Raw genomic sequence first — 27,240 nt, forward strand, 5'->3', positions numbered from 1 at the left:
CATGGCAGTTCTCCCGGCCCACCCTCAATGCCTGCTGCCTGGGGGATGAGGCAGGTAGGGGGCAAACCCACTCACAGAGCCCAGTCGACAGCGATGATGAGGGTGATGTCGTCAGTGGGAAGTCCCACGGAGGTGAGTACGATGACCATGGTGACGAGCCCAGCCTGGGGGATGCCAGCTGCCCCGATGCTGGCCGCTGTGGCCGTGATGCTGCAGGAGGGGCAGGGAGAGGAAGAGGAGGAGCAGGAGGGGCAGGCCTCGCTGTTGGAGCCCTGGCTCCAAGAAGGAGTCCAGAATGCCAGGGCCTCCGGGGACAGCCATATGGGGCAGGGGTTGTTAGGAATGCCACATCAGGAAGTTCTCAGGGTGGGGGGCACGTCCCTGCTCAAGGTCCTGTGACTCCATGGGCCTCCATCTCTGGTCCCAGTGGAACCTCCTGAGGGGTTTGTAGAAGAGCATGTGCCTGGGGCCACTGCCTCTGTCAGGTTCCAAAAAGCTGACCAGAAATTCAGGTCGTCCACCTGCATGGCTCTGCCCAGCCTCCCTCTGGGCCTGGTTCCTGGGGCCAGACTTGTGCCCTCAGGCTGGCACACAAGGTCTTCCCCACAGCCTCTGACCCTCACCCCAGCACCCTTCCCTCACCTCCAGCCACACTAGCAGTCACCCTCCCCCCGTCCCCTCATCCCACCCCTGGCCTCTGCTCACCCTCTGCCTGCCTTTAGCCCCCTCCCTGCCCTGCATGCCCAGACTGCAGGCCCTCCTCTGGACCTTAGTTCCCATCCTGCTCGGAGCTCCCCCTCTGCAGGGTGACACTGGGGAAGGAGCCCTGAGTCATAGAAGCCAGGCCACATCCCAGCACTAACTTGCCGTGTGGCTAGGAACAAAGCCCTTGCCTCCTCTGCACTTCAGAGACCCCATCAGATCTGAGAGCTCAAGAATCCTGAAGGTCCTTCCAGTGCCCTCCTCTTCCCCGGCCAATCCACCCTGGGTATGGGGTGTCAGGTGTGTACCTGATGGTGATGATCTGGCCGAAGTCTAGCTCATAGTTGTTGACCTGGGCAATGAAGATGGCGGCCACAGCCTCGTAGAGCGCTGTCCCGTCCATGTTGATGGTGGCGCCCACGGGCAGCACAAAGCGGGCAATCCGCCGGTCAATGTGGTTGTTTTCCAGCAGGCACTTGAAGGTGATGGGCAGTGTGGCTGAGCTGTGGGCAGAGGGGCCAGCGCGTGCCTACCACTGTCTCCCAGGGTACTCCGGGGCTCTGGGCTGCCTGCGTGCCAGGGATGGGAAGCTCGCCCCCACCCCAGGCAGCCCACCCATCACGGGGGAGGACAGGCTGAAGGAGCTTTGAAAATGGTCTCAAATGGCATTCTTGGCAAGTGTGTGATCAGTGGCCCAGCCAGACCCGCCCAAGCCTAGGCCCCGGAGACCCCCCACCAGCCGCACAGGTCAGGAAAGGAGCCACCATCAGCAGAGCACCTACTATGCGCCAGGCATTGTGCTTTACACACGCTCTTATCTGACCCTCACAGCTTCCTGTGAGGGAGGGGTTTTGAGTCTGTTTTACAGATGAAGAAACTGAAGCCCGGAGGGGAGGAGGGGCTGACCCAAAGTCCTACCACTGTGCCAAGCATAAAGTGGCTAACAGTAGGGCTCTGGGGCCGGCCTTGCTGGATTTAGATTCCAGCCTCCTACTAGCCAAGTGGCTCTGGCGGGTTCCTTAACCTGTGTGTGCCTTAGTTTCCTTATTCCAAACAATACCTAGATTACAGAGCTATTAGGGTGATGATTCAACAAGAAAGCGCTTAGAGCAGTATCTGGCACATTGCAGGCAGTCAGTGGTAGCCACTACTGTCATTGTTACTGTCTCTGTTACTAGAGCTCCTGGTGGCCGTGCTGAGACTAAAACTCAGGTTGGTTTGGCCACAGTGCCCTTCCTTTCCCACAGGCCACTGCCTGGGGAGCCCACGTCCATTTTCCAGAGCCTGCGATGATCTCCCCAGATGTGCTGGGCCCGCGGCTGTGGTTTCTGCCAAGCAGGAGATGGCCAAGGGCTGCTGGCTCCAGCGGGGCTTGGCCTGTGGTATGGGAGCTGGCAGCCATTGGGACTTTGCCTTTCCTTTCCACCTCTTGGCTCTGCCCTGCGTGGAGGTTCCTGGACGAGGCTTCTGGGGGCTTTTCCTCACTGGGGCCCTGCTCCTCCTAAGTTCTGTGTGAGGTACTTCTGCTGCCAAGGGTGGGGGCCCTCACTCCCATTTGACAGATTGGGAAGCTGAGGCCCAGAGAAGAGAAAGCAGTAAGGGCTGGAAGGGAGAACGAGGCTCTGAAGAGACATGGGCCTGAGCTCAGGCGAGTCCTCCACGTGGAGCTTGGACATATGCTGTGGGGAGAACCACCCTTTCTTCACAGAGTATGTAGAGCACTTTCTCCTCCTTGGTAGACAGACGGGTGGGTTTGCATGCCTCCAACTCTGCTTCTGCACTCAACTGTGGGCCGGGATCCTTGAGAGCAGATGCCACCTCATAGGCTAGCCTTCGAGCCCCTAGTGAGTTATCTCCACTAATTCCCATGCAACCCTTAGAGGCAGAGACCACCCTGATCCCCAAACTGCATATGAGGAAATTGGTGCCCAGGGAGGTTAAGTGACTTGCCCACAGCCACACAGCCAATGGGCGGTGGAACCATGATTCAAATCCCCACTGGTGAGTTACACTGTCAAGGCTGGGACAGGGCATCCAGCCAGGATGTCCCCGCAGCCGTGGACAGGCCAAGACCCTAAACAACACAGGGCCTGACTCCAACGGGAGCACCGTATGGCAGCAAAAGGCAACAGCCATTGCAGATTCATCGCCCATCAGCTGTCCCGACCCCAAGATGTGTGGAAGCCACTGCCATGTGGACTGAGTGCACCTTAGGGATGCAGGCAGTTGGGGAGGGGAAGGCCTTAAGAAGCCATCAGGGCTTTCTGCCATTCAGGCCGGTGGGGCCTCAAGCAATGCATTTCAAAAATTGGTCTCATTTACCACTGTCCATAGCTACCCCCAAGTTTGTGAAGTGGGCCATACTGAACTTTCCATGGTTCTATGGCTATGGACAAGTGATGGCTGGACAGATGAACGGAGTTCAGCTGCCAGCATCACTCCACCCTGCCCGTCACCCAGGGCTACCTGGAGGAGGTGGCCAGCGCAATGAGCAGGGCCTGGAGGACGCCTCGGATAAAGACAATGGGGTTCTTTTTGGTGATGAAGAAGTAGAGCAGGGGCAGGATGAAGAGGCCATGGACCACCAGCCCACACACCACGGTGACCGCGTAGAAACCCAGCTTCTTTCTGACTGCTGTGGGGTCGTCCATTTCCAGGATCTTGCCGGCGATGAGGAACACAATGCCAAAGGGGAAGTACCTGGGGGCAGGCGGCCAGTTCAGTGCCGGGCAGGCGAGGGTCCCAGGCAGTCCTGGCGCGGCATCACTGCCCCCTGGCCGCCCGGGGATCCTGTGAGGACTGAATGGGACTCTGTACCAAGGTGCCCAGTACATGTGGCCTCATTAATACCACGACGCTCAACCAGTCCAACCCGCACAACCTCTGGCCCCCCTCCTTGCCTTCCCGTCCAGGTCTCTGAGGGGGGCCCTCGCCCTCAGCAGGCCCTCATTTCAGCCCAGCGGTGCCACAGGCTTCATGCGTGACCCGGGGCGGGCCTCTGCGTTTCCCCATCGAAACTGTACAAGGTCGGACTAGAAGATTCCTAAGGCCTGAGCTCTGAACCAAGGAGTGGCAGCTGGTTCTCACTTCCAGTGTTGCCCTTCTCCAAAAGCTAAGCTGATGAGTCTCCATGGGATGGGGAAACTGGGCCAGGAGAGCAAGGCCACGCTTAGCTTGTAACTGTCCTCCAGTGGGCCTGATCGGGCCAGAAATGGCAGGCCCGGGGCTGGAACTAGACCTCGTCAGGGCTGGGCCGGGGGATGCAGGGCAGAATGTGGCCCGGGCTGAGCCTCCAGGGCAGGAAAGCAGTGGAAGGGGCCGTGGTATCCCTCCATCTTCCCAGGGTAGGGCTGAAAGGGGGTGGGGTGAAGGTGGAAGAGGACACTTCTGCCCCCAGTGAGGCTTACCACACAGCCACCGCCACAATCTTCATGACGGACTCATTGAGGCACTGGCAGAAGCTGACTAGAGGGGTCCCATTGTCCCCCATGCGGCCCAGCATGATGCCTGCAGGGGCAGAGACACACAAGCATGTCACAGAGGCCGCACACCGAGGCACAGGCACGCACCACAGTGGCATGTGCCAGCACATGCTGGTGGCCCAGCAGGGACAGACCTGCGCGCACATGTGGGCCTCGGGCCTTGGCTGAATTCCCAGCAGCCTTGGATCAAGCACAGTGCTTCCCTGCACCCTCTCCTCTCCTTCTCCTGGGCCTCTACTGCTGGACCAGGGCTCTCATCTCATCCTCCTCTCTAATCCATAAAAATGTTCCCTGCCAACCCCCCACGCAATGACTTCCTGAACACTCCCACCATAACCAAGATCCCCCCTGCTTCAGGCCCCGATTGATCTGACCTCTGTCAACACCTCCCACCTCCATCTGGCCCTGCTTTTCACCTCCTCACTATGCTCTGGCATCACTGGCCTCCTTTACGTTTCTAGAATACGTCAAGCTTTTCACTGCCTCAGGGCCCTCGCCCATGTAGGTCCTGGTGCCTGAAACCCTGGCTGCCCAGCTCCCCACATGGCCTGGAGGCCTGTCCCCCTCTCCCCTTGGCAAACTCTCCATTTATTCTTCTCTGTATCATGTCTTTCTGATCCCTTTATATCACTTATTACAACTTATAAGTGTTATTTTCCGGTTGTCTGTTATTATTATTTTTTTTTTTTCTGTCTCCTCCAATAGAAGGTTAGCTCCATGAGGGAAAGAACTGTATCTCCTTAGCTGGCACGTTGTAGGTGCTCAACAATAATCACTGAATGAATGAACGAACGAATGAATAATAAAGGCTTTCCCGGAGCCCCTGTCATTCTCTTACTTGGGGAGTGTTCGTGTGTGTACTATTCCCCAGGTGAGCTCTGTGCAGTTGGGCGCCATCAGGCCACTCCTGAAACGGTGACAAGTGACAGCTGTCCCTTCTGGTGACACAAAAATGGAGAGCAAAACACACTCTGTGGCTGTCCTTAGAAAGCTTACCGGCAGTGTGCTTGGAGGGGCTCATCACCTGACTCAGCCAGGGAGAAGCAGGGAAGGGATTTGAACCCTGGCTCATGTGACTCCAGAGAGAGGCTCTTTCCTGCCCCAGGAAGCCCTGAACTCACACTATCCGCAGAACAGCTACCACATGGTGATGGGATGACATGGGGGCCCTGCTGGTATGGGCGGGAGAGGCCCAAGTTGAAGGTGATACAACCTAGCCCTTGCCCATAGGGCCTGTGGAAGCCTAGCTGAGCTGAGACCCAGGTCCCCTGCCAGCTCTGTCCCTCCTCCCAGGCTATTCCCGCCCGAACCAGGAGACACATAAGGGCTCAGGCTGGCTGGGCACCTGTGTGTCGGGGACCCAGGGTCTGGTGGCAGGCCTCCTGCAACAGTCCCGGCCAATGGGGCCTTAGTATTAGCCACGTCCCAACACCAGGGACGAGATGGGAAAGGAGGTTGTGTCGTGGGGACCCAAGAAAGCCGCATTCGGAGCAGCTGTGCAGGTGTGTCTGCTCACACTCAGATGTGGGCACACACAGATGCAGGTCCAAATGGAAGTGGACACACACAGGCATAGGCACGTGCTGACTTGGGCACACATACACGAACATATACACACTGACACATAGACAGTGACACACATCCAGGAAACAGTGAGTCAGAGGGTCTCAGGGTTTCTTTTGCTCTGCCAACAGAGGTCCTGTTTATATGTTCCCACCCCTAAGAGAGGCAGTGGCTGGGGAGGAGTGGGAATATCCAGTATTGGGGACTGATTGCCAGATGTGCTGTGAGAGCCTCCAAACCCCGTCCTGTCACATGCTCGGGTCCCTGAGGCCCTAGCCCCTCTGCATGCCCGACATTTGGGCCAAGACGATTAGAGCTCTGTTACCCACCATGGTCAGTCCATTCCCAGCCATCTACCCATCTCTCCAGCAGGTTTTCCTGCATGCCTGCTCTCTCCAGTCAGTGTGGTGGGCTGTGGGGATAAATGGGGAACAAGCCAGACCCGTCACTGCCTGCATGGAGCTTACGCCTGCTTCTGTGTAGACGCTAAACAGTTACAGAAACAGATAACTGCAATGCGATCAAACGTTTAAGGAGTAACAAAGAGGACCTGAGCAGTCTGGGGGCGTTAGGAAGACTTTCCCGAGGACGTGATGCTTGCAAAGACCACAGTCCCCCTGCAAGGAGGGGAAGGTGCAGGGGGAGAGGAAGGGGCAGGGGCAGCCAGGCTGGGGGAGTGGGAAGATATTTGGAGAGGCACCTTCCTGGAACCGGAAGGCAGCATGGCTGGGGGAAGAGAGCAGGACCAGAGAAGCCGGGAGGCAGGCTGGTCAGATCACACAGAGCTCTGCAGGCCGTGTACAGAGTTCGGGACCCCTTTCCAAGTGCAGTGGAGAGCCACTGCAGGACTTTGTGAGCCCGTGAGGAGGACACACCAGGACAGGGACCCTTCAGGAGGCTCTTGCAGAAACCAGGTGAGAGGTGAACTGTGGTGGCCCCGAACTGTGATGCTGGCAGTGAGCAGAGGGAAATGTGGGCTTGGAGAGAAGTTTCGGAAGCAGACCTGACAGATTTGGATGCGGGCCAGGCAGAGGCAGAGGCAGAAAACAGCCCCCAGATTTCCTGCATGAGCAACCAGTAGGACAGTGAGAAGAAAACCTTGTGGACAAGTCAGAGAGGGAGGAGAGGCCCTTGCCAGGACCTTGGCCAGGGCGAAGAGGGAGGTAGATGCCAATTTTAGAATAAGACTCACAATGACCTTTGATAGCCTAGAAGGCCAAGACAGGGACTGACCAGCTAGATTGTTCTGGATGGCTTGTCTCCAAGAAGGAAAAGGGTTGTGTGTGTGTGTGTGTGTGTGTGTGTGTGTGTGTGTGTGTATTGGTGATGGTGGCGAGGGCACTGTTGGCAGAGGCATAGCCATAGGTTTTGTGGGATCCGAAGCTTATACTATTTGGGGGCTCTCTTTAAGAAAAAGAATACTTTTTTGTTTTGTTTTGTTTTGTTTTGTTTTGTTTTGTTTTGTTTTGTTTTGTTGTTAAAAGGTACAGGAAGGCCTTTGCTAGTGAGGCCTCACCACTTCGTGGTGATAGCCTATGGTTGAAGGTCTTGGCAAGAAGAGTAGCAAAGGGGAGGGTGTGGTCAAGGAGGCCAACTGTGGGCCCTGAGAAATGACACACACTTGTCTGAGGACAGAGTTGACCAGTGGGGAGCCCCTGTGGTTGGAAATGGAAGGGAGAAATGAGGACTTTAATGAGACAGTGATGGATGATAGATTTTCAGGTTTTTCCTGTTCTTTATTGTAACCTCCCCCCCCCCCCCCCCGCCCACCACCCTGCCCTAGTATCCCCAGACCTCAGTAAAATGGAACAGGCTGCTGGGAGGAAGCCTGAGGCATGGTCTTCTTTAAGGGAGAGAAAACTAGCACCCAGGAGTGGAGAATTCCAAGTGAGGAATGCCAGCTTTGACTGGCGTGGGGGAGGGCTGGAGACACCCTTTGGTAATGGAATGGGGACTTGAGCCACTCTACTGGGTAGGAAAGAAAGGAATCACCTGGAAGATGGGAGACTCCAGGTTATTTAGATTAGTGGATGCAGGTTGCAGAGAAGGGTAGATGCACGAAGGGACTGGCTCCCGGCCACTGCCGGGGAGGGGAGGAAGCACATACCCATGGTGGCAGAGAAGATGACGATGCCCAGCACGTTCATGCCATCGATGGTGTCAGGCTCTGACTTGTAAACAACCTCGGGTGGCGGGGTCAGGTCCAGGGCAAAGTTCTGAACATGAGAGCCGTTCTCTTCCTGGACCCCGTAGATGAGGATCTGCCGAGGAGGGGCCTCCTCCGATGCCATCTTGGGGGATTTGACAACGGGGGTGGTCTTGGTACGGTACTAGTGGGCGACACCCCAACCAGGAAGGAGTCAGGACCAAATATTGCTATTAATATCATCAGCAACAACAATAATATCTTGGAGGCACATTTGTATATAGTCGAGAACTATTTGATGGACGATAATCCTGTGAGGTAGGCAGGAGTATCATCAAGATTTTACCAAAAAGAAAACTGGGATTCCATCATCCAAGTACGCCCTACCCAGCCATGCTTCTATTAGTCCCTTCCACCCTCTCCTTCCTTCTATGCATCATCACACCCAACTGGGATCCCCTCTAACCATCTCCTCTTCTACCCAGATAATTTTCTATTCACCCATCTATCCCTTCCAAACATCATTTTCCAACCACCTAATAGCCAGCCAGCCCTGCCTGCCACTGATGGAAACTTGGGCCTTCTATTTGAAAAGCTCAGGTTGCCCCAAGCCTTCTGGAGGAGAAGACGTCCCAGCTGCAAAGCCCTGAGCCTCCATGCTGTCTACCTTTCCTCCTCTGCCCCAGGGGAATCCTCATTCCTCAGGCACTGGGAGTCCAAACAAGGGAAATTTCTAGCCTCCTAACACCACAGTATCAATAAGGTAAGCCTTCTGGGGCACAGGGTGGTGTGGAGAAACCAGTTAGGAAATATATGGGACCAGAAGTTTCTGTGCTTCAGTTTCTTCATCTGTAAAATGGGGGTCACAATACTATCTGGCTCGTTTGAATAAATGAGGCAACACACGTAAAGTGTTTACAGCAGTGCCTGGCGTATGGTGGCCTTATGTGGCCATTACTGCTGTTATTACCGCCACCACTACCGTCAGCATTCCAACATTGGACTTTCTGTGTTGGATGCCAGGGATACGAAGATGAACCAGACGTGAATTCTGCTCTGAGAGCTTTGGGGAGGGAGTGACTTACTTTGCTTCAGAGGATCAGACAGCTTCACAAAGAAGGGGATATTTGAGTTGGGTCTTGAAGGATGGGTAGGAGTTTGCCAAAAGAAAAAAGGGCATTCCAGGCAGTATGAAGCAAAGGAACATTCACTCTTTCTCTCTCACACCTTCAATAATTTCCCGTCACTGTTGGAATAAAACCCAAACTCCCTGGCCTACCATTTGGGGCCCTTCACTATCTGGCTTATTTCGTAGATAAAGACCCAGGAGATTAGGAAAGATAGAGAGATTAGCTCAAGATTTCACCACTCCTTATTTTGGAGCCTCCTATCCAACCCTCAACCTCCTCCTTTGTGTCCCCAGTCCCCAGTCCCCACTGCAGGGCCTAGCACAGACAAGGGGGTCAGGAAATGCTCGCTGGATTGTCAACTAAGCAGCCGACATTTTACAAGGGGAAAAGCATTAGAAGTTATTAGAAGGGCAGACAAAAATTTGTGCACAAGGATATTTACCATAATTTCTAAAAATGGAAAAACTTTGAAAACAACCTAAAAGCCTACCAAAAGGGGCATGGTAATAAAGTATAGCCTGGCCTTATCACGGGCTCTTGTCTCACTGCAAATATTGTATTTTAAAGAAATGCTTAATAACCAGGGAAAATGCTCATGATGTAATGGGAGTGGGGAAAAGCTAGACACACACTGTCTATGCACCATTAACCTAATTTTATTTTTCTAAAGCATATTTATGCAGAGAAATAAGACTAAAAGTGTACCAACTACTGTCACTGTTGCTTGGTGCTGGAACAAGAGATGATTTTATTTTCTTCTTCGTATTTTTTAGTATTTTCCTAACATTTTACACTGAACATCGTTACTATTCTTATTACGGGGGAAAAGGATTCTTTTTAAAAAGAAACAGAAAACAGGCTTAGAAGCCAGACAGACCCAGGTTTTCCTACCAGCGCCATCATTTACTGGTGGTACAACCTTGGGCAGATCTTTTAATCCTTCTGTGCCTCAGTTTCCTCATCCGGGAGAGGGGCTGGCACACTGAGGGCAGGGTTACTGTGAGGACTGACTGAGACAGTGGGCGTGAGCATGGGTGTAAACCTAGAGCACAGTGGCTTCCCCCCACCCTTGTAAGTTCTCTTCGTCAGAAGCTGGAACCCAGGGCAGGGGTGTGGCCATGGGAGGCTGTGAGGATCCAGGTCTCCCCACCTGCACTCCTCTCCAGCATCTGGCCCCCAGGAGGCAGGGAGACTTGCTGGGGAAACCTGTCCCTTCCCAGCCTGGCCCAGGCTGGTCCTGCCTGCACCGCTCCATCGCTCTGGGATCCACTTACCTGTTTGAAAGTGGCTTCCACCAGGTTGGCTGGGAACATGTTCCTGGGAAGAGAGTCAGCAGTTGAAGAATTCCACAACCCAGCACAGGAGGGCCTGTGGGGTCATCTGAACACCCCACTTGGCAGGCAAGGCTCTCCGTGACCTAGCCCCACCTCCCTCTCCAGTCTCATCTCTTCCCCACCCCCCAATACTCAAAGCTCCAAAGGCAATTGCATCCAGTTCCCTAGAAACACTGCACACTTCTCCAGCAGCCGGCCCTTCGTCTACACTGTTCCTTCTGCCTAGAATGTCCTTCTCTGCTTCTCTGGCTAACTCGTACTCCAATTAATCAGAGGCCAAGCCTTCTCTGATTGCTGGCCGACTCCTTGGGCCTTCCCTTGTGGATCACCTGTGCTCCAGCCTGTTGCAGTGTGGCACTGGCTCAGGGGTCTGCCTCTCCCACAGATTAGGCTTCCTTGAAAACTCAGTTGTTCGTATCTTATCTGTGTTGCACAACACATGACTTGGCACATGAATGAGATCATAATTCTTGTTAACATTGTTTTCATAAAGCTAAAGGAGGAGGGTGCTTGTCCTATCAGATATGAACACCTTCTGTAAAGATATAATTTTAAAGTGCAGTATTGGGGCGCCTGGGTGGCTCAGTCAGTTAAGTGTCTGACCCTAGCTCAGGTCATGATCTCGCGGTCCGTGAGTTCGAGCCCCACGTCGGGCTCTGTGCTGACCGCTCAGAGCATGGAGCCTGCTTCGGATTCTGTCTCCTTCTCTCTCTGCCTCTCCCCTGTTCACACTGTCTCTCTCTCTTAAAGTGCAATATTGACACAGCTGTCAACAGAAAAACCAATAGAACAGAACCTATAGCCCAGAAACAGAACCATCTAAATACTTCATTAAAAACAAAAATAAAGTGTATTTATTTTTTTTTAAGTAATCTCTACACCCAACACGGGGCTTGAACCCACAACCCCAAGATTAAGAGTTCCACGCTCTTCCAACTGAGCCAGCCAGGTGCCCCTAAGTACTTCATTTTTGATAAAAGTTGCTTCACAGATCAGTGAGGAAAGGAAGGATTTATTATAGAGCACTGTGTGGCCAATCAACTATTAAAAGAAAACAACAACTTAGAATCCCTATTTATACTTTGCGCCAAAATAAATTCCATATGGGTTAAAGAAATAAGAAATTAAAAAAATGAAAACATATAAAGCTAAAAGAAAATATAGGTTAATATTTTTCAGATCTCAGAATATGGAAGGACCCTCTAAGAAGAAAATGAGCAATAAAAAATCAATAGATTTTACTACATAGAAATTAAGAATTAAGTGGGAGGGAGGGGAAAGTGGGGGATGGGCACTGAGGAGGGCACCTGTTGGGATGAGCACTGGGTGTTGTATGGAAACCAATTTGGCAATAAATTTCATATTAAAAAAAAAAAGAAATCCACCACACACACACACACACACACACACACAAAAGAATTTCTAGGGGCATCTGGGTGGCTCAGTCAGTTAAGCATCCGGCTCTTGATTTCGGCTCAGGTCACGACCTCATCATTCATGAGACCTTGCCCTGTGTGTGCTCCATGCTGACTGTGGAGCCTGCTTAGGATTCTCTCCCTCCCTCTCCCTCTGCCCCTCCCACTCTTGTGCACGTGAACACGCATGCACTCTCTCAAAAAATAAATTCATTAATTAAAAAAAAATTTTTAAAGAAAAGAAATTAAGAATTTCCTAAGAGCAACATGGTATCCTGGGTGGGATTCTGGGGCAGAAAAAAAAGACATTCGTGGAAAATCGGTGAACTCCAAACACGGTCTACAATTTAGTTAATAGTGTTGTACTAATTTCATTTCTTAGTTTTGACATCTGTGCCATCACTCCGTACTTTGCTGACTTCAGGGAAAACTGGGTGAAGGGTATGTTTGTAAGTTTTCTGTAAACTTACAATTATGCCAAAATAAAAGGTTAAATAAATTGAGAATTCTCTGAGACAGATTCACATAGAAAGAGAATTATAAAGCAAATGACAAACTAGGGAAACTATGTGACCAAGTTATCGTCCTAAATCTGTAGAGAGCTTTTACCAATCTTGTCTTTGTCTCCTTGTTCCTGTCTCTTCTCTCTAGAACATCAGCTTCCTGGAAGGCAGAGATCTCTCTGTTTAATTCACTGCTGTGTCCCCAGCCACTGGAAGAGTGCCTGGCGCATAACAGGCCCTCAGCAAATATTTGCTGCATAAATAACTTGACCACAAAAATATTAATACCTCAACAGAAAAACGATCGAAAGTCATGACCAGGCAATCCACTTTGCAAGAGAAGGAACATGAGTAGCCCAAACAAGCTTTTTAAAAATGCTCAACTTCATCAATAAATTAGACTTCCTTTTCGCCTATCAAGCTGGCAAAGGATTTTTGAATGACAATACTCTGCTGAGGAGGTTTGGTGACCCAGACACCCCACATGTTTCTGGCAGCAACCTTTCTGTAAAGCGACTTGCAATTCCACCTGAGGGTCTGCAAACTATTACACCTTTGTCTTGACAACCCACCTCTAGGAATCTTTCCCAAGTCGGGGATGCTAACAAAGATTTTTGTTCACATGTTTGCATCTCCTTAAATAGGCCATGTGGACTGACCTTACCACCCAGTCTTGTTCTTGGCAAATCTCTTCTTTTTCAAGACCCTGCTCATACATACATGGAATTCTATACGAGGACACGAGTATGCATTGTTCCTTAACCTCACATCGCAGCAGCCACTGTTGGAAAGCAGAAACTATCATTTTTTTCCCACCGTCGTTAAAATATAGGTTCCGTGTAAGCATATGGCAGGAGGAAGAGACCTTAGAAGGAGCTACCAAGGCAGAAACTGGGAAAGAGTGGTCATGACTTTTCCCACTAATTTCAGCTTTGTCATAAGAGAGAGAAGGAGCAGGGGTCAGGGGCCGGGATCTCAGAAGATCAAATGAGGCTTTTTTTTTTTCCCCCAAGTTATGAGCAGATTTCTGCCAACAGAATAGTAGCTGCCTGCAAGGGCTTTTGACATCAAGCAGACCCAAAGCACCAAAGCCAGGGTTAATGCCGGGGGCTTGCCAGACACACAGCTGCCAGAATGCAACGGTCCACTGGGCCTGGGTTCTCATGACCAAAAGGGAGGATGCCCGTGCTGTGCCAATGGTTAATAGTCTGAAAATCTCTCCTGGGCACAACCCCAGGAGGTTCGAGTGACTTACAAGGTAGTTTTCTAATGAAACCTAGAGGGAAGGCTGCTTTAGTCTGAAACTAGGAAATTTCAAAAGTTGCAAGAGACCGAATGGAACTTACATCTCGTATGTACATTTCTTTACAATCTCCTTTAAAATTAGAATAATTTAAAATGTGGGTTGTGGCAGGGTTACCTACCCAGTCTCTATTCTCTCCTTCCTTACCGGCAGGTGCCCTGGCATGTTACGGGACCAACAGGGCTTTGCTGTCAAACCTTGTCTCCCAGCCTCTCTTGCCAAAGGGGTGGCCAGTGAGAGGAAGTAGGAGTCATTGGGTGGTGCTTCCAGAAAACTCTTGAAAAGGAGCCTACTCAGCCAGGACCCTTTGGTCCTTTCCTCCAACTGTCTTCTTCCTGCTGGAACATGGACATACTACCTAGAGCTTCAGCAACCTTCTTGGACCATGGGACCCACTGATGATAAAAGCCAAGTGATAAATATGATAGGGGGAGCATGGGATCCTGATGACCATGAGCTGCCTACCACTGGACTATTGATTTGGGAGAAAACCAAAGCCTTTACCACAGTTAAGCCTCTGCTGCTTCAGGTTTCTCTTAACCAGCAGCCGACAGCAACTCTTGACTAATACATGTGCTCATACTAGTAATCAATGAACTTTTCCTGTAGTCTTTAATGAATTATACTTTCTGATTCCTGAAGAGGAAAATGTACAATATTTTCTTGTGGCTTTGAATACCCATGAGAAGTCTTCCCATTTGCCCCACGAGGCCTGGGCTCCTGGTGGCATAAATTCCGACGTAATGTGCTTGGGAGACATTAGTAGTCACGCCCATCAAGTATACACGGGCCCCAGCCTTCCTGCACATCACTTGGGGCAGGGCCACAGTCTGTGGCGCTTCTCCTTACTCTTTCTAAGTCCCCACTGCGATGTTCTAAACTTGCCCTTAACCCCATGTCACCAACCCATGCCCCAAGGTGGGGATTGTTCCTTTGCAAGCACAGCCGCAGAGAACTTCATCCAATCCCTGAGAGGGTCACTGGGAGCTGTAAACAGAGCCAAGTCATTAATTCATCTCTCTGGTGTTTTAATAAGATTGGAAAAAAAAGAAGGGGCCCAGCTCTGATTAGTGTTCCTCTTGTTTGGGTTGTTTTCTGTGAGCTTGCACTGGGAGGAGACGTCAGTTTTCTGGAGCCCTGGGAAATGAATTCATGTCTTGGTGAGTCGTCTGGGGATGTGACCTGTTGTGTTCCACTGGAATCATCTTTGAGAGATGGAAGCATGTCTTGCCAGCCCTGAGTTATGCTGCGTCCTTCTTTCACTGTTCAGGTGGCCCCTCCATCCTTCTGACTTCTCATCTGTCACACCTGTCCCCACTTCCCTGTTCCTTTCCCTGGCCATCCGTGTTCTCGGTCAGTTATCAGTGCCAGATAGCCACCTGCTCTGGGCCAGAGCAAGGGTGGGGGGACCCCTGGAAGCCTCCCTCCTGATGTTCTCATTTTCTGCACGGCCTCCCAGAACATCAGAGCTAGGAAGGATCTCCAAGAGTGGCTCTCCAGTTCTTGTCTGTCCTAAAACGGAAGGCAGCCTGCTGCAAGGACTTGCATTTGCCCCCTCCCCAGCTCTCAGCACCACGTCTTCGCCCAGAGCAGGTGTTTCATAAAGGTGGGGCGGAAGTGACTGCACCCTAAACAAAGCATCCCCTTGCCTCCAGTCACATCCTGTCCACTCTGCCCTGCTCCAATCCATCCTTCCCAAACTCACCAGCTTCCTGTTTCTAAAGCCAACCCCTCAGCCTGGGTTCAAGGTCTTCAAGGCTGGGTTCTGCACCATCCTCCCAACCCCATCTCCCAGAACCCACCTCCGGAAGCTTGTGCTCATGCCCTGCAGCTTCCTCCCTGGTTTGTAGGCCTCTGTGTTTCAGAACTACTGAGTGAGAAGGGATCTTGAAAACCAATGGGGAAACTGGGGCCTGGAAGGACCACACAGTGACAAGACCTCACATCCCCAAGGTTCTGGTTTCCTGTCCCAGGAAGCATGTGACCTCTCTCTGCAGTCCCACTCTCTGACTAAGAAATGGCTCCAGTGAGGTCCAACCGCTCAGCTTTGCAAAACAACTTGCCTTGGGGTTGAGAGCAACTGGGGGAAAGCCTAAAACCAGAAGGATCAATTTTCACCACGTGAAAAGCAACCAAGAGCAGGAGCCACTCCTGGAACATTTGACTCTGACACGTGTGTCCAATCCAGAGCCCTCAGCCCCTGAGCAGGGGAGGCAGTGGTGGGGAGGGTGGGGACTCCCCGAGCACCAACTCCTTCCACCCCAAGGAAAGGCTGTTTCAAATCATAGAATCCAAGAAAGGATGAATCATAGCTGCTAAATCTTAGAAATAATGGATCTTAGAAATGAAGCTTCTCGAAATTCTTCTTCCCTTGGTTTCTAGGACATCTGTTCTGCTGGTGTGGTTCCCCTCCCGTTCCTCTGCTTGCTCCTGCTCTATCAGCCCTACACAAACCTCTAATGTGGGTCAAGGCTCGCCCTGGGCCTCTGAGCCACACACTTGGCACTTCCTCCCTGTACCAGTGTGTGTCCTCACGGCTTAGACCCCAGCCCCACTGGCGACCCTGTGTCCTACGTCTGTATTCAGCAAACACCGAGCACCTCCTCTGCGCTGTTCTAGGCTCCAGGATACAGCAGGGAACAGATTTTTGTAAAGATCTAGCCCTCGTGGAACATATTTTATTCCAGTGAGGGAGTCACAAGGAGAAATAGAAAAAGTACACAGACAGGATAATGTCAGGTAGTAATAAAGGCTATGCTGAGAACAGACCATAGGAAAGCAGAGAGAAAGCAGGGTGACGAGGTTGGATACTCTGATGAGAGGTGATAGTGGTCTGGGAGATGGCGAGAGTGACAGAGGAGGACAGAAGGGACAAGGTTTGGAGTTTTGAAGGTAGAGCTGACAGAATTTGCCAACAAACTGGATGCAGGATATGAGAAAATGAGAGTCGGTGGCCCAGTCTCCCAACCTCCGTCTCCCACTCGGACTCTCCCAAAGACTCAGATCCAGCAGCCAACCATCCGCTGACATCTTCCCCAGGAAGTCCACACCCGCTCTGCCATTGTCCTGTGACTCGGTGAGCACACCGCCATCCAGCTGGGTGTTCAGGCCAGAGGCCCCAGTGCCCTCACGATCAGCACCGCCCACCTCCTCCACCCCCTCCTCCCTCCTGCTCATGCCTCCCTCCTGTCTCCTGCTGGTTTTACTGTCTGAGCAATCCTCAGTCTGCGGTCTCCCCGTGCCCATGGCCACCACCCTGGCCCCATCCCTGCCTGTCTTCCCTTCCATCTCCTGCCCCCCTCCACCTCCACTCTACAGCCAGAGGGAGCCTTCCGGATCATGCCACTTCTGTTTTTCAAGCCCATTTCCTGTGGCCTTTAGGACAAAACACAAGTTTCGGCCTGGGTCACAATATCCTTCACACTGATATCCACTCCCCTTTCCCCTGGTGCCCCAGCCATGCTGAGTGGGTGAGGATTTTTCCCTGCACTTTCCCTCTCTGCTCAGGACCTTTGCACAGCTGTTTCCTTAACCCGGCATGGGCTCCTGGCTCCCCTGCCTTCCCTCTCATCCCACCCTTTACCTGGGGCACCTTTGCCGCCTCTGAGTCTGCTCTCTGCACTCACCCGCAGCCTGTGCTTCCCTCACCACAGCCCCCACCCCCATGTTGTCCCTGTCTGTTCGTGGGCCTTTCCCTCCTCTGGGGCTAGGGCCAGGCTTGAGTGCCCGGTCCAGGGTGGCCACTGGCAAGAGAGTGAATGAATGATGGAGAGGAGAGGGGTGGCCCATATGGAGTCTTGGGAAAGGGGGGGGTTCAGATGTGGATGCATCTCTGGGTTTACAGAGCTTTCCTGGGAGGAGGGCTCGGTCCCTGGAACAGACGGTGAGCAGCATCTGCGTGGCTCAGGCAGGGGCACCATGGGGCAAATATCACTGCCCTTGGAGTTAGGCCCACATTGAATCCTGGCTCCATGACCTGCCTGCTGGATGACCCTGGAAAAGTCACGTCCTCTCTTTGAGCCTCACTCCCTCATCTGTGAGGAGAGGACCGATAAGGAAAAGGCAGGGGGGGTGTGGCCACTGGGGAGGCTGGGTGCACACAAGCAAGCTCGGTCAGTCAGCAAACACCTGCTAATGCCTGCTCCGTGCCAGGCCACCCGCTGGGGCTGGGATCCCAGGTAGCTGACCCCTGTTCTGCCCTTGAGGTGCTCCCAGTCTCTTGGAGGCAGACAGCGCAGTGTGACCCCAGTGGGTGGCATAGGGGCTGAGGGAACAGAGACACTGTTTGCGTGGCCGCTGTGGTGGCTTCTCGTTACCACAGTCCTCAAGAGCAGACCTTGAGCACCCCTCTCCCCATGCCCTAGCCTGCCTCTGGTAGACATGTGAGGCCAGGCTTGTGGAGCCGGTGACCCCAGCCCAGGCATGGCGTCCCCAAGTAGGGTATCGGTGGCAAGAATTACCGGATAAGGTCCAGCAGGGCGTCGGCCGAGCTCATGATGGGCTTCCCGCTCTGCTCTGTTGTCTCCTTCTGGGCCGCGCCCCCCGGGTGGATGATAGAGACCATGATGATGCCCACGATGACTGCCACGAAGGTGGTCCACAGGTAGTACGCCACGGTGAGGATGCCCAGGCGGCTGGAGGTCTTGGCATCCAGGGAGGCGAGGCCAGACATCAAGCTGCGAGAGCAACGTGGGTCAGGGTCTGAGGGCTGGGGGGGGACGGGCACTCAGGTGTACCCACTCACACCCCCTCCTGGCTCTGCCCAGCACCCTCAGAGTGCTGGAGGGATCATGCAGGCATGGAGGACCCCCTAGCCATCCAGTTCTATGGCCCCTCCATCCTGGTTTTCTGCTCTGCTCTCTGGCCCACACCTAGAGTCACCAGCCACAGACTTTCACACCTCCAGGCCCTTGCCAGCATGTTTCCTTTGGCCGGTGTCCTATCACCAGATTCCTCCACTTCCTGAAGTGCTACTCACTGGATAAGACCAAGCTTAATGTCACGTCTCTGGCGACATCTTGGACTCCCTGCCTCTCCCCCAGAGTTAGGAGCTCATGGCCTCTGTCATGACCCTGGTTGTCGCTGTCTCTCTCATCAGGCTGACGACACGAGAGAAGAGGGGCAGGTCTGACTTCTCTCTGGGTCCCCAGTGCCTGCACAGAGTGAGCTCTGGGCACAGGTGGTTGCTGCAGCCTTGCTGAATGAACTCACGAAGGAGAGTGAGTTAGAGCCCTGGGCTGAGTCCCCACCCTGGCTCTGCCAACCGGCTGTGTGACATCTTTGGGCCTCAGGATCCCATCTCTAAAATGGGGCCATGGTTTCTCCGAGATGTGCCACCCTGTGGCCATCCGGGTTACCCACTGGGCCCAGATTCCCCTTCATCACTGTGGGAGGCTGTGTTGAGGGCCCTTGTGGGTCTCCCCTCGGCTCCTCCCCACCCCTGCCTGCCTGGCCCTGGGCTCTCTGCCTGCCATCCAGGGCAGTTGGCGGGGTGGGGCAGAGAGATTAGTTAAGGAGATCCTTGTGCTTTGCTTTGCTGCCAAAAGGATTTTTCCCCAAAGCCCTTTCATTCTTTCAGATAAAGGACGTATTTGTCTGGTTTCAATCATGTAAACAAGAGTGGATAATCCCTCCCCATCCCACTCCTCTTATCCTTAGACTACTCGCAGGCAGCAACCAGGGTCAAGGTGAACCTCTCCCCACCTCAGGCTGTAGCTGCTGCCTTGAGTGCCCAGCTCTTCCCCTCTCTCTGTAGCAAAGGCTCGCTCTTCTGTTAAGATACAGTTGAAGGCTCCTCCAGGAAGCTTTCCCTGATGACCAGCTGGAGCAAAGGCTCCTTTCCTGGGCTCCCCCAGGCCCTGTGCTGGCCTCTGCCCCAGCCCCCACCTCAGTGAGTTGCTGACTGTTTCCTGAAAGTGCCTCCAGCACTGGGCCCGCGTCTGACTCAGTGTGGGGTCCACAGAGCCAGGCACGGGGCCCGGCCGCAGTGAGCTTGGTAGCAGCTTGCTGAATGAAGGAGGGAATAAATAATGAATCAATGAATGGATGTTTACAATCTCTGTTCATCCCTTGTCAACCAGTATGCCGTATGTTAGTGATGGGCTTAGGGTGGGTCTCGGACATAAATCCTGAAGGGCTCGTAATGGGATTGTGCAGACAAGGGACACGGGAGGTTGTTCTGCAATTATTATCCATGGGAGCCATTATCCCTAGACTGGAGCCAGCACATAGGCGCAGGGCCAAGCAGTCCTTTGACCACAATGGAATCCCCCCAGCCAAGTCCACAGGGAAGTCGTGACCCTGAGGGGGAGACCCTCCCGAGGTCACACAGAACACTAGTGGCCAGCTGGACCAGAACTCGGGCCCCAGCTCCAGTCCTGTCCTCTTTCCTTCACGTATTTATTCAAACCTTTAGCACATGCCCACTCTGTGCCATGCCCTGTGTTCACAGAAAGAAATCAGAATCGCTCCCCAACCTCAAGTTGCTCCTGGTATTGGGGGCAGGGTAGGGTCAGGAAGGATACAGGTGGGGACACAGGCACAAGTGGACTCAAGGAACCAGGAGACAGGGTGGCTGTATTAGTAGCATAAGCAAGGGGACAAGGATGTACTGTCTTTATTCAGAGGAGGGAGGGATCACTTCTAGCTAGGAGAGTCAGGAAGGGCTTCCTGGAGGAGGGAACATCTGAGTTGGTTCTTGTGAGGAAGAGGAAGATTTGAAGATGGGGCCGATATCACGGGCAGTGAGACAGCAGAAGCCAAGAGGGAGGCTGCCAAGGGTGGGCACACTGGGCTGTTTAGTGTGGTCAGAGCTCAGGTCACATTAGAGGCATGGTGATATGGGGGACACACAGATAGGGCTGTGCTCAGGAGTGGGGGTGGCCTTGAGTGCCAGGCCAAGGGGGACAGGAGGGAGAAGTGGGGTCCAGTACAGCTCATCCAGCAGAATTTCCTGACTGCAGGACACTGAAGTGGTATTTGTAAGAGCAAACATCTGGGACTAACCCAAGAAATCATGAGTGCAGAATTAGATTAAAAGTTACAGCATATCCATGCAATGGAGTTCTAAGCAGCCATTAGAGGTGACGGTGGCAATGGAAAGATGTTCCTACTTGATGTTAAGTGGAGGGGCGCCTGCAGGGCGCAGAGAGCCTCCTGTGACCGAGATCCCGTTCCAGAATGTGCAGTCCAGATACGGACATCCTTGAAGGATTGTGCAGGACAGGGGCGTACATGACAATTGGATATCAGAAAGGAGCAAAGGGCCCCTGAGAAGGCCACCCTCAGGAAGAAGAGGTCTAACTCAGGGAGGTGCCAACTCGGGGACAGACCAGGATGTGGGAAGGGAGGGGGTGTGGGTTCTACATAGAGCAAGAGGGGACCTGATGCAGGTGCTCTGGAAAGGAGAGGGCTGATGGATAAAATGGAAAGGATTCCGACACCTGGGACCCCAGTCAGTTCCCCTCTGGAACCTCTAAACTGGGAAGGGTTCTTCTCCTGGCTGGAGAGAGAGGTGAGCCATGGAGAGGGGAGCTCGCGGGGAGGAAACTGCTGGCAGCAGCCGACAGAACAACCAGGCTGGTGCGGGCAGTGCAGGGTGACCGCAGGTTAGCAGAGGGCAAGAAGGTCGGGAGGTTAAGTATGAGGAAAGCCCCGGACTCCGCGTATGGCAATGGCCACTGCAGGGACTCACGGTGACGAGAAAGGAGGTTCAAGCTGTTAAAGTGACTTTTCCATAAACAAATGATAAATAATAAATACAGTGACCTTTCTGAGAACCTACAGGCTGGGGTATGGAGGCTTTGTGAGGACTCACATGGATATGCACAGAAAACTCTGGAGAGTTTAACAGTAGCTATCTTTGGGTGGTGGGATTATGGGTGATTTTCATTTTGTTTTACTGTTTATTCACATTCTCTATTCTTTCCAGAATGAGCATGGCTTGCTTGTGTGAGGGAAAACACAATCCCTTGAGTAGCCGGCAGCCACAGAAACCATAAATTGTCTGGAGCTTAACTGTCTGCAAACACTGGAACATCCACCTCACTTGATCCTTAAAAAATATTCTAACTCAGCATTGCCCTATAGAATCACCATGTAGGCCACAATTTAAAAATTTTAAATTTCCTAGTAGTCACATTTTTATTTTTTAATTTTGTTAATGGTTTTTTTTTTTTTTGAGAGAGAGCGAGAGAGAGAGAGAGAGAGAGAGAGAGAGAGACAGAGCACAAGTGGGGGAAGGGCAGAGAGAGAGGGAGACACAGAATGTGAAGCAGGCTCCAGGCTCCGAGCTGTCAGCACAGAGCCCGATGCGGGGCTCGAACTCACGAACTGTGAGATCATGCCCTGAGCCAAAGTCAGATGCTTAAGTGATTGGGCCACCCAGGCACCCCAAAAATTTTTTAAACTGAAAAAAAAGGTGAAATTCATTTTTTGTGAAATTGATTTTAATAATTTAGCTTTATTTAACCCAGTATATCCAAAATATTATCATTTCAACGTGTAATCAATATAACAATTTCTACACTGCTTCAGGTTTAAAATTTTTAATTTAAAGTAATTTTTTTAAAAAGTTAAGTTCCTCAGTTGTAGTAGCTGCATTTCAGGGGTTCAATAACTACTTATGACAAGTGGCTACCTTATTGGACTGCACAGTTTGAGTTACAGAGAAGGGAAATAAAACTCAGGGAGGTGGAGATAATTGGCCAAGCCACCCAGCTGGTAAGCTGTAGAGTCAGGCGTGGAACAGGGGTTTCTGATTCAGAATGCTGTGGGGCTTCCTCCACTGTCATTGCCTCTCCACGGGACAGGCTTGGTTTAACTCCTGGGGAAGAAAAGTGTCTTCTAGTTTTGGCTGACCATGATTTTAATGTGATACAGTCCATATAATGCGTCTGTAGTTCAACTCTCAGTGTTGACGACTTGTCCCATGGTAGATTTGTGGTGGTGAGCTTCCCATCTTTGGAGGTATCCAAGTGGAGCTTGGATGGCCACCTGTTTGGATGCTAGATCGAGGCTTCTAGACTGAGTGGGAGGTTCCTCATGAGGCTCCAATGTCCTTTTTGGCTCTGTAATTTACAGGGAGGGGAGAACAGGTAACCTTACCTCACCTACTCCCAGCCTGGCTGGGTACTCCGTGGAGCATGATCCCTGCAGGCCCTGGGGAAGAGCCTCACGGAGCTGAGAGGTCTGGGATTCCCTCTCGAGCCATCTGGCCACCACCCAGAGCCCAGGGATTGTGGATCAAGAGATTACACTGATTGGGAAGCAGGCTGGGCTCAAGAGCCCAGCCTGTTTCAATCTGGTAACTGCTTCACTTGCAGGGGTGGGGGAAGGGAGGAAGCAGCTGCCAGGCTCCTTACTGAGGAAGCAAAAGGCTGTTTACTGACCCTCATTTGGTTGTAACGCCAACTGCTAAGGTAGGTATCGTGACCCCTCTTGCCACCAGGAGGCACCCACTGCTGCCCGTGCCCCGCACTGTGGACAGTGGATAGACTACCTGGACTGCTGGGGGCGGGGAACGGCCTCCCCGTTTGAAGTCCTTGGTGGCTCCCCACTGCCCTCAGAACTGTGCACACTCCTTCACGCCTTGGCTCCAGTGTGGCCTGACTCAGTCTCGTGCTCCTCACCTGTGCGCTCTGGCCATCCTGGCCTCCCGCTGCTCCCTGAACCACCTTTGCATGGTTATTCCTTCAGCCTGGAACTCTCTATGCCCCCTTTTCCACCCCACACACATTTCCCCAACCTGATACATTTCCACCTGCCTTTCCACAGTCAGCCTAGATGTCACTTCCTCTGGCAAGACATCCTTGAGGGGTCACCTCACCCTCTGCGCCAGGGAACCCCGCGCTTCCCAGTTTGTTACAGGGCACTTTGCTGGTATGCTCACCTCTGACTCTCCAGGGCCCAACCGACAATCCAGCATACAGGCTGGCAGGGAATGAGTGCTAGAGAAGCAGTGAGGAACCTAGCCCCCTTGCCCCTGCCCCTCCCGCACTCCTTTCCTGTCCCCTCCTACTGCTATTCATCTTTCCAGTCTCCACTCGGGCACCACCTCTCTGAAGGGCCCCTTGAGCCCACCTGGGTAGGCTAGGCAGCTCCTGTATGCTCCCACATTTATCCCTCAATAGCCGGGAGCCCTTGTCAAGTTCCTGAGCCTCTGGGTGCCTCAGTTTCCACTGGAAGATAAAATGGAGGTAAATGATGGTTCGTTGTGAGGGTAAATCTAGGTTTAGAACAGTGCCTCGTACATAATAAATATTCAATACGTTGCAATTAATAGCATTTGCTCTACAATGTCATTGTCTCTTAAGTGACGGCCTGCCCCAGCAGACTGTGAGCTCCTCCAGGGAAGGTTTGAATCTGGCTCAGTTCCAGGTCCTCGAAGCCCAGGACCTGGCTTAGCCTGGGTGCAGCTTTGCTGATGTGTGTGATGTCAAACCAGGGTGCAATTCTAGACGAGACTATTAAAAGGACGCCTTAGGTCTGATGACCATAAGCATCCATTGTGGGTTCCCAGCTTTGGTCCTCTTGCCAGGTTTAGGGGATGCCTCTGGCACTGTGTGTCTGTGTGACGTCAAGGCAGTTGGCACCAGAACTTTTGGGAACAGATGGGAGCTTTTGGGAGTGTCTCTCTGAGGCAGTGCCCTCTCCTGAGTGAAGAGAATCTGAGAGGGTCCCTGGAGGTGTGCTTCAGGGCTGTTCCCTCTGCCTCTCCTTCCTGGTCATTTTTTATCAATGGCTTGGCCAAGGCCACTGACAGCATGTGGATCAGATTTGTAGACGACAGCTAATGTGTTGGATGAGGGAGTTGGGACTAAGCAGACCCCAGCAGGCTGGGACCACGGGCCAAGTCTGACATGATAAAACTGAGCACGGACACGTGTTGGGCCAGACCTGGCTTCCACAGCTGGGAGAGCACAAACTCTGGGCGGGATTTGGGGGGGGGTTGTGGGGGGTGCTGAACCTCAGCAGCAGCAAGCGGGGAGGGGACTTTGGGGTGTGTTTGCTGCTAGCTTGCTGAGTCAGCTGGGGAACGGGGCTGCCGAAGGGCTGGTGGGCCTCTGGCTGTGGGGCCAGAAGCCTGGGGAGCTTGTCGAGAAGGTCATGGACTTGCCCTGAGGTGGAGACCCACTGGGAAAAGGACAGGGGAGGGAGGTGTGTGTTACAGCTGGGGTAGGTGGCATTGACAGAGATGCAGGCCTGGGGAAGCAGCTGAGGGGGCAGGGGCTGTGGGGGGGAATGCTGGGACTGGTGGGGAGAGCTATAGGGAAGGAGATTTCAGCTCAGCACTAGGAATAACTTTCTGCCCTGGAATGGACCACCTTGAGAAGTAGTGAACTCCCGGTCACCGGAGGTGTGCAAGCAACTTGCTAAGGCCACCCAATAAGTAGACAAAAACCCTGGTCCACTAGTATGACAACATCCATAGTCACAACAGCCTGGCACTAGGGTGTCAGAGACAGGAAGCCCCATGGCCGAGTCCTTGGGCTCTGGCCTCAGCTGACCCAGTCATGGAGGCTCCCCCAAAGAGGCCCCAGGATGCAGCTGCAGGGAGTCTATCAGAAAGGCAGCTGGAAGGAGGCATCTGGGGGTCCATGACAATCCCTTCAGCCCTTCCAAGCATCATGCCTTGCTGTTTCCACCCCCAGAGCAGATGACAGGCCCAGCAGCTGACAGCAAGTGCCACGTTAGCACCGCGTTACTCTTCCCAGATGGCTCTGCCACACCCTCACCCTCAAGCCAACTCCTTCTACGACCTGAGGCAGGGTGCCCAGACTCCCACTTGGCTAAAGATGGGATCATCTGGACCTGGTACCCCCGACCAAGGGCACAAATTTATCTACTGCCTCTGCCTGCACATTTCCAAGGACAGAGAACCCACTACCTTCTGTCAGCTCCTCCATATGGGCTAGCTATGCTTATTAGAAAGTCCTTCCTGGTGCCAGAATGAAATCCACCTCCAGGGAAGAGAATTCCCCATTCTGGGCCCAGCTCTGTCCTCTGGAGCTACACACACCAAAGTTCTTTGGTTCCATTTTAGATGCTGTGAGTTCGGAGTGCAGAAGTGGGGTGGGAAAAGGACGAGGGACCGGAGGGGGGCAGGCACAGAGCCAGGCATGGGTCTGTGTCTAGTGGGACACTGCTGTCTTGTCATCCCCAACTGCCCTCTGAAGGTCCCTCCTTCCCAGGCCCCTGGGCACCAGGACAATGCTTAACTGGGGCTTGCAAATAACATGCTCACAGATAATGTGCAAGTAACAAGCTTCAACTGAATCAAAAGTAAAAGCTGGAGGAGCTAAAGCTGCAGCCCTCAGAGCTCACGGTCTGACCATTGACCATTCTCAACCACTTGAGGAAGGCTGTATTCCCAAGTATAATAAGGGTCAAGTCCAGTTCCTGATTCCATGAGAGCTGAACTCCTACCCCTTTCTTTCCACTAGGCAAAGAATGTCAGGTGTGAGGGAGCCAGAGTGCTCCCGTGGAGGATGACTACTCTGCTCTACCATTAGGAACAACTTCCTTGGGATGCCTGGTTATGACCGGTGCCACCGTGCCATGGTAAGGAGCCCCACTCCAGAGGAAGGAAAAACCACCCCACACCGCAGAGTAAGGGAAAATAGGTCTCCTGCCTCCTCTCCCTCCACCAGGGGGGCTCCTGGTGTCTACCCACCGAGGACTCAGGCTGGGCAGCCCAAATGAGGCTTTCTCTGCGTCGAATGAGACCCTCCAGTGCGATGGTTCTCCACAAAGAAGGATAGTGGGAGCTTTTCAAAACCTCCCGCACATCCCCAGACTCTAATATGTTCCCAGCCTGCCCCATGTTGAAAACTTTCTCTGGGTGTTCTGGTTCCCAGAAATGAATGAGGTGAGTTTCTGGTCCTCAAGGAACTCCATCCAGTTGGTGGAAAGACCTTCATCTGGACAACACAGAACCCTGGGTCATGGCTATGATTGGCAGGGGCCAGACTCAGGATCTGGCCTAGCCTGGGAATCCAGGCTTCCCAGAGGAGGTGGCTGCTGAATGGATCCTTGCAGGATGAGTAGGAATTCTTTACCATGAGGGGGAAAGACAAGAGAGTCTGCGATGGGTGATAAAATTGGGGAGGTTTTTGGAGTCACCAGGCTGATGGTCTGACCCCACCCGCAGCCCACAGCTGGGCCATGTTCCCCTTCTTGATGAGTAAGGCGGTCAGCTGACTGGGCAAGAGGGCCAAGGACAGAATCCCAGAGCTCCCATTTGAGAGGTCAGCTGAGCTCTGCTAAGAAAAGTTGCCCCACGGCTTGAGGGGAGGAGCCAGAACACAGGCTGCCCGTTCCTCCAGCCTCCCTCCCACTCGCTGTGTGCTGGGGAGCCCGGACAGCTGCCCCCTGAACACCGGCTTTCAAACCAGACTTCAACAGCCGCTCGGCCCAGGACCATCTCCAATAAGTTAGAACGTGGGTGTTTGGGAGTTTTCTGCCAAGCTAGAGTTCCTCAGGAAGGGAGAGAAGGGAGTGTTAGGTTTCTTTGGCCAAACATGATTTCCTGATTCTAAGAAAAATCAGTTTCAAATTTTTACAAGAAATGGAAAGGAAAACAATAAATACAAAGGAATGCACATGCACACACATACATGCACACCATATGCACATGTAAAGACACACACCACGCAGTCACAC

General features: G+C 52.8%; 1 protein-coding gene across 11 annotated transcripts in view; it reads right to left on the reverse strand.

Moving 5' to 3' along the window:
* Positions 1–27,240, reverse strand: part of SLC1A7 (solute carrier family 1 member 7) — a 77,388-nt gene that overhangs the window by 2,185 nt on the left and 47,963 nt on the right. For 9 of the 11 annotated variants that reach the window (XM_053214048.1, XM_053214049.1, XM_053214042.1 and 6 more), the window contains 7 exons: positions 18,039–18,254; positions 10,298–10,340; positions 7,855–8,077; positions 4,110–4,209; positions 3,169–3,402; positions 1,011–1,205; positions 76–210 (listed from right to left, as the gene is read on the reverse strand). In XM_053214048.1, the coding sequence (XP_053070023.1) occupies positions 76–210; positions 1,011–1,205; positions 3,169–3,402; positions 4,110–4,209; positions 7,855–8,077; positions 10,298–10,340; positions 18,039–18,254 (1,146 nt within the window). Of the gene's footprint in view, positions 1–75; positions 308–1,010; positions 1,206–3,168; positions 3,403–4,109; positions 4,210–7,854; positions 8,078–10,297; positions 10,341–12,907; positions 13,933–18,038; positions 18,255–27,240 lie in introns of those variants that run through there. The other 2 variants (XM_053214047.1, XM_015072382.3) reach the window with 2 other exon arrangements.

Source organism: Acinonyx jubatus, chromosome C1 (assembly GCF_027475565.1).
Source record: "Acinonyx jubatus isolate Ajub_Pintada_27869175 chromosome C1, VMU_Ajub_asm_v1.0, whole genome shotgun sequence".
NCBI lineage: Eukaryota > Metazoa > Chordata > Mammalia > Carnivora > Felidae > Acinonyx > Acinonyx jubatus.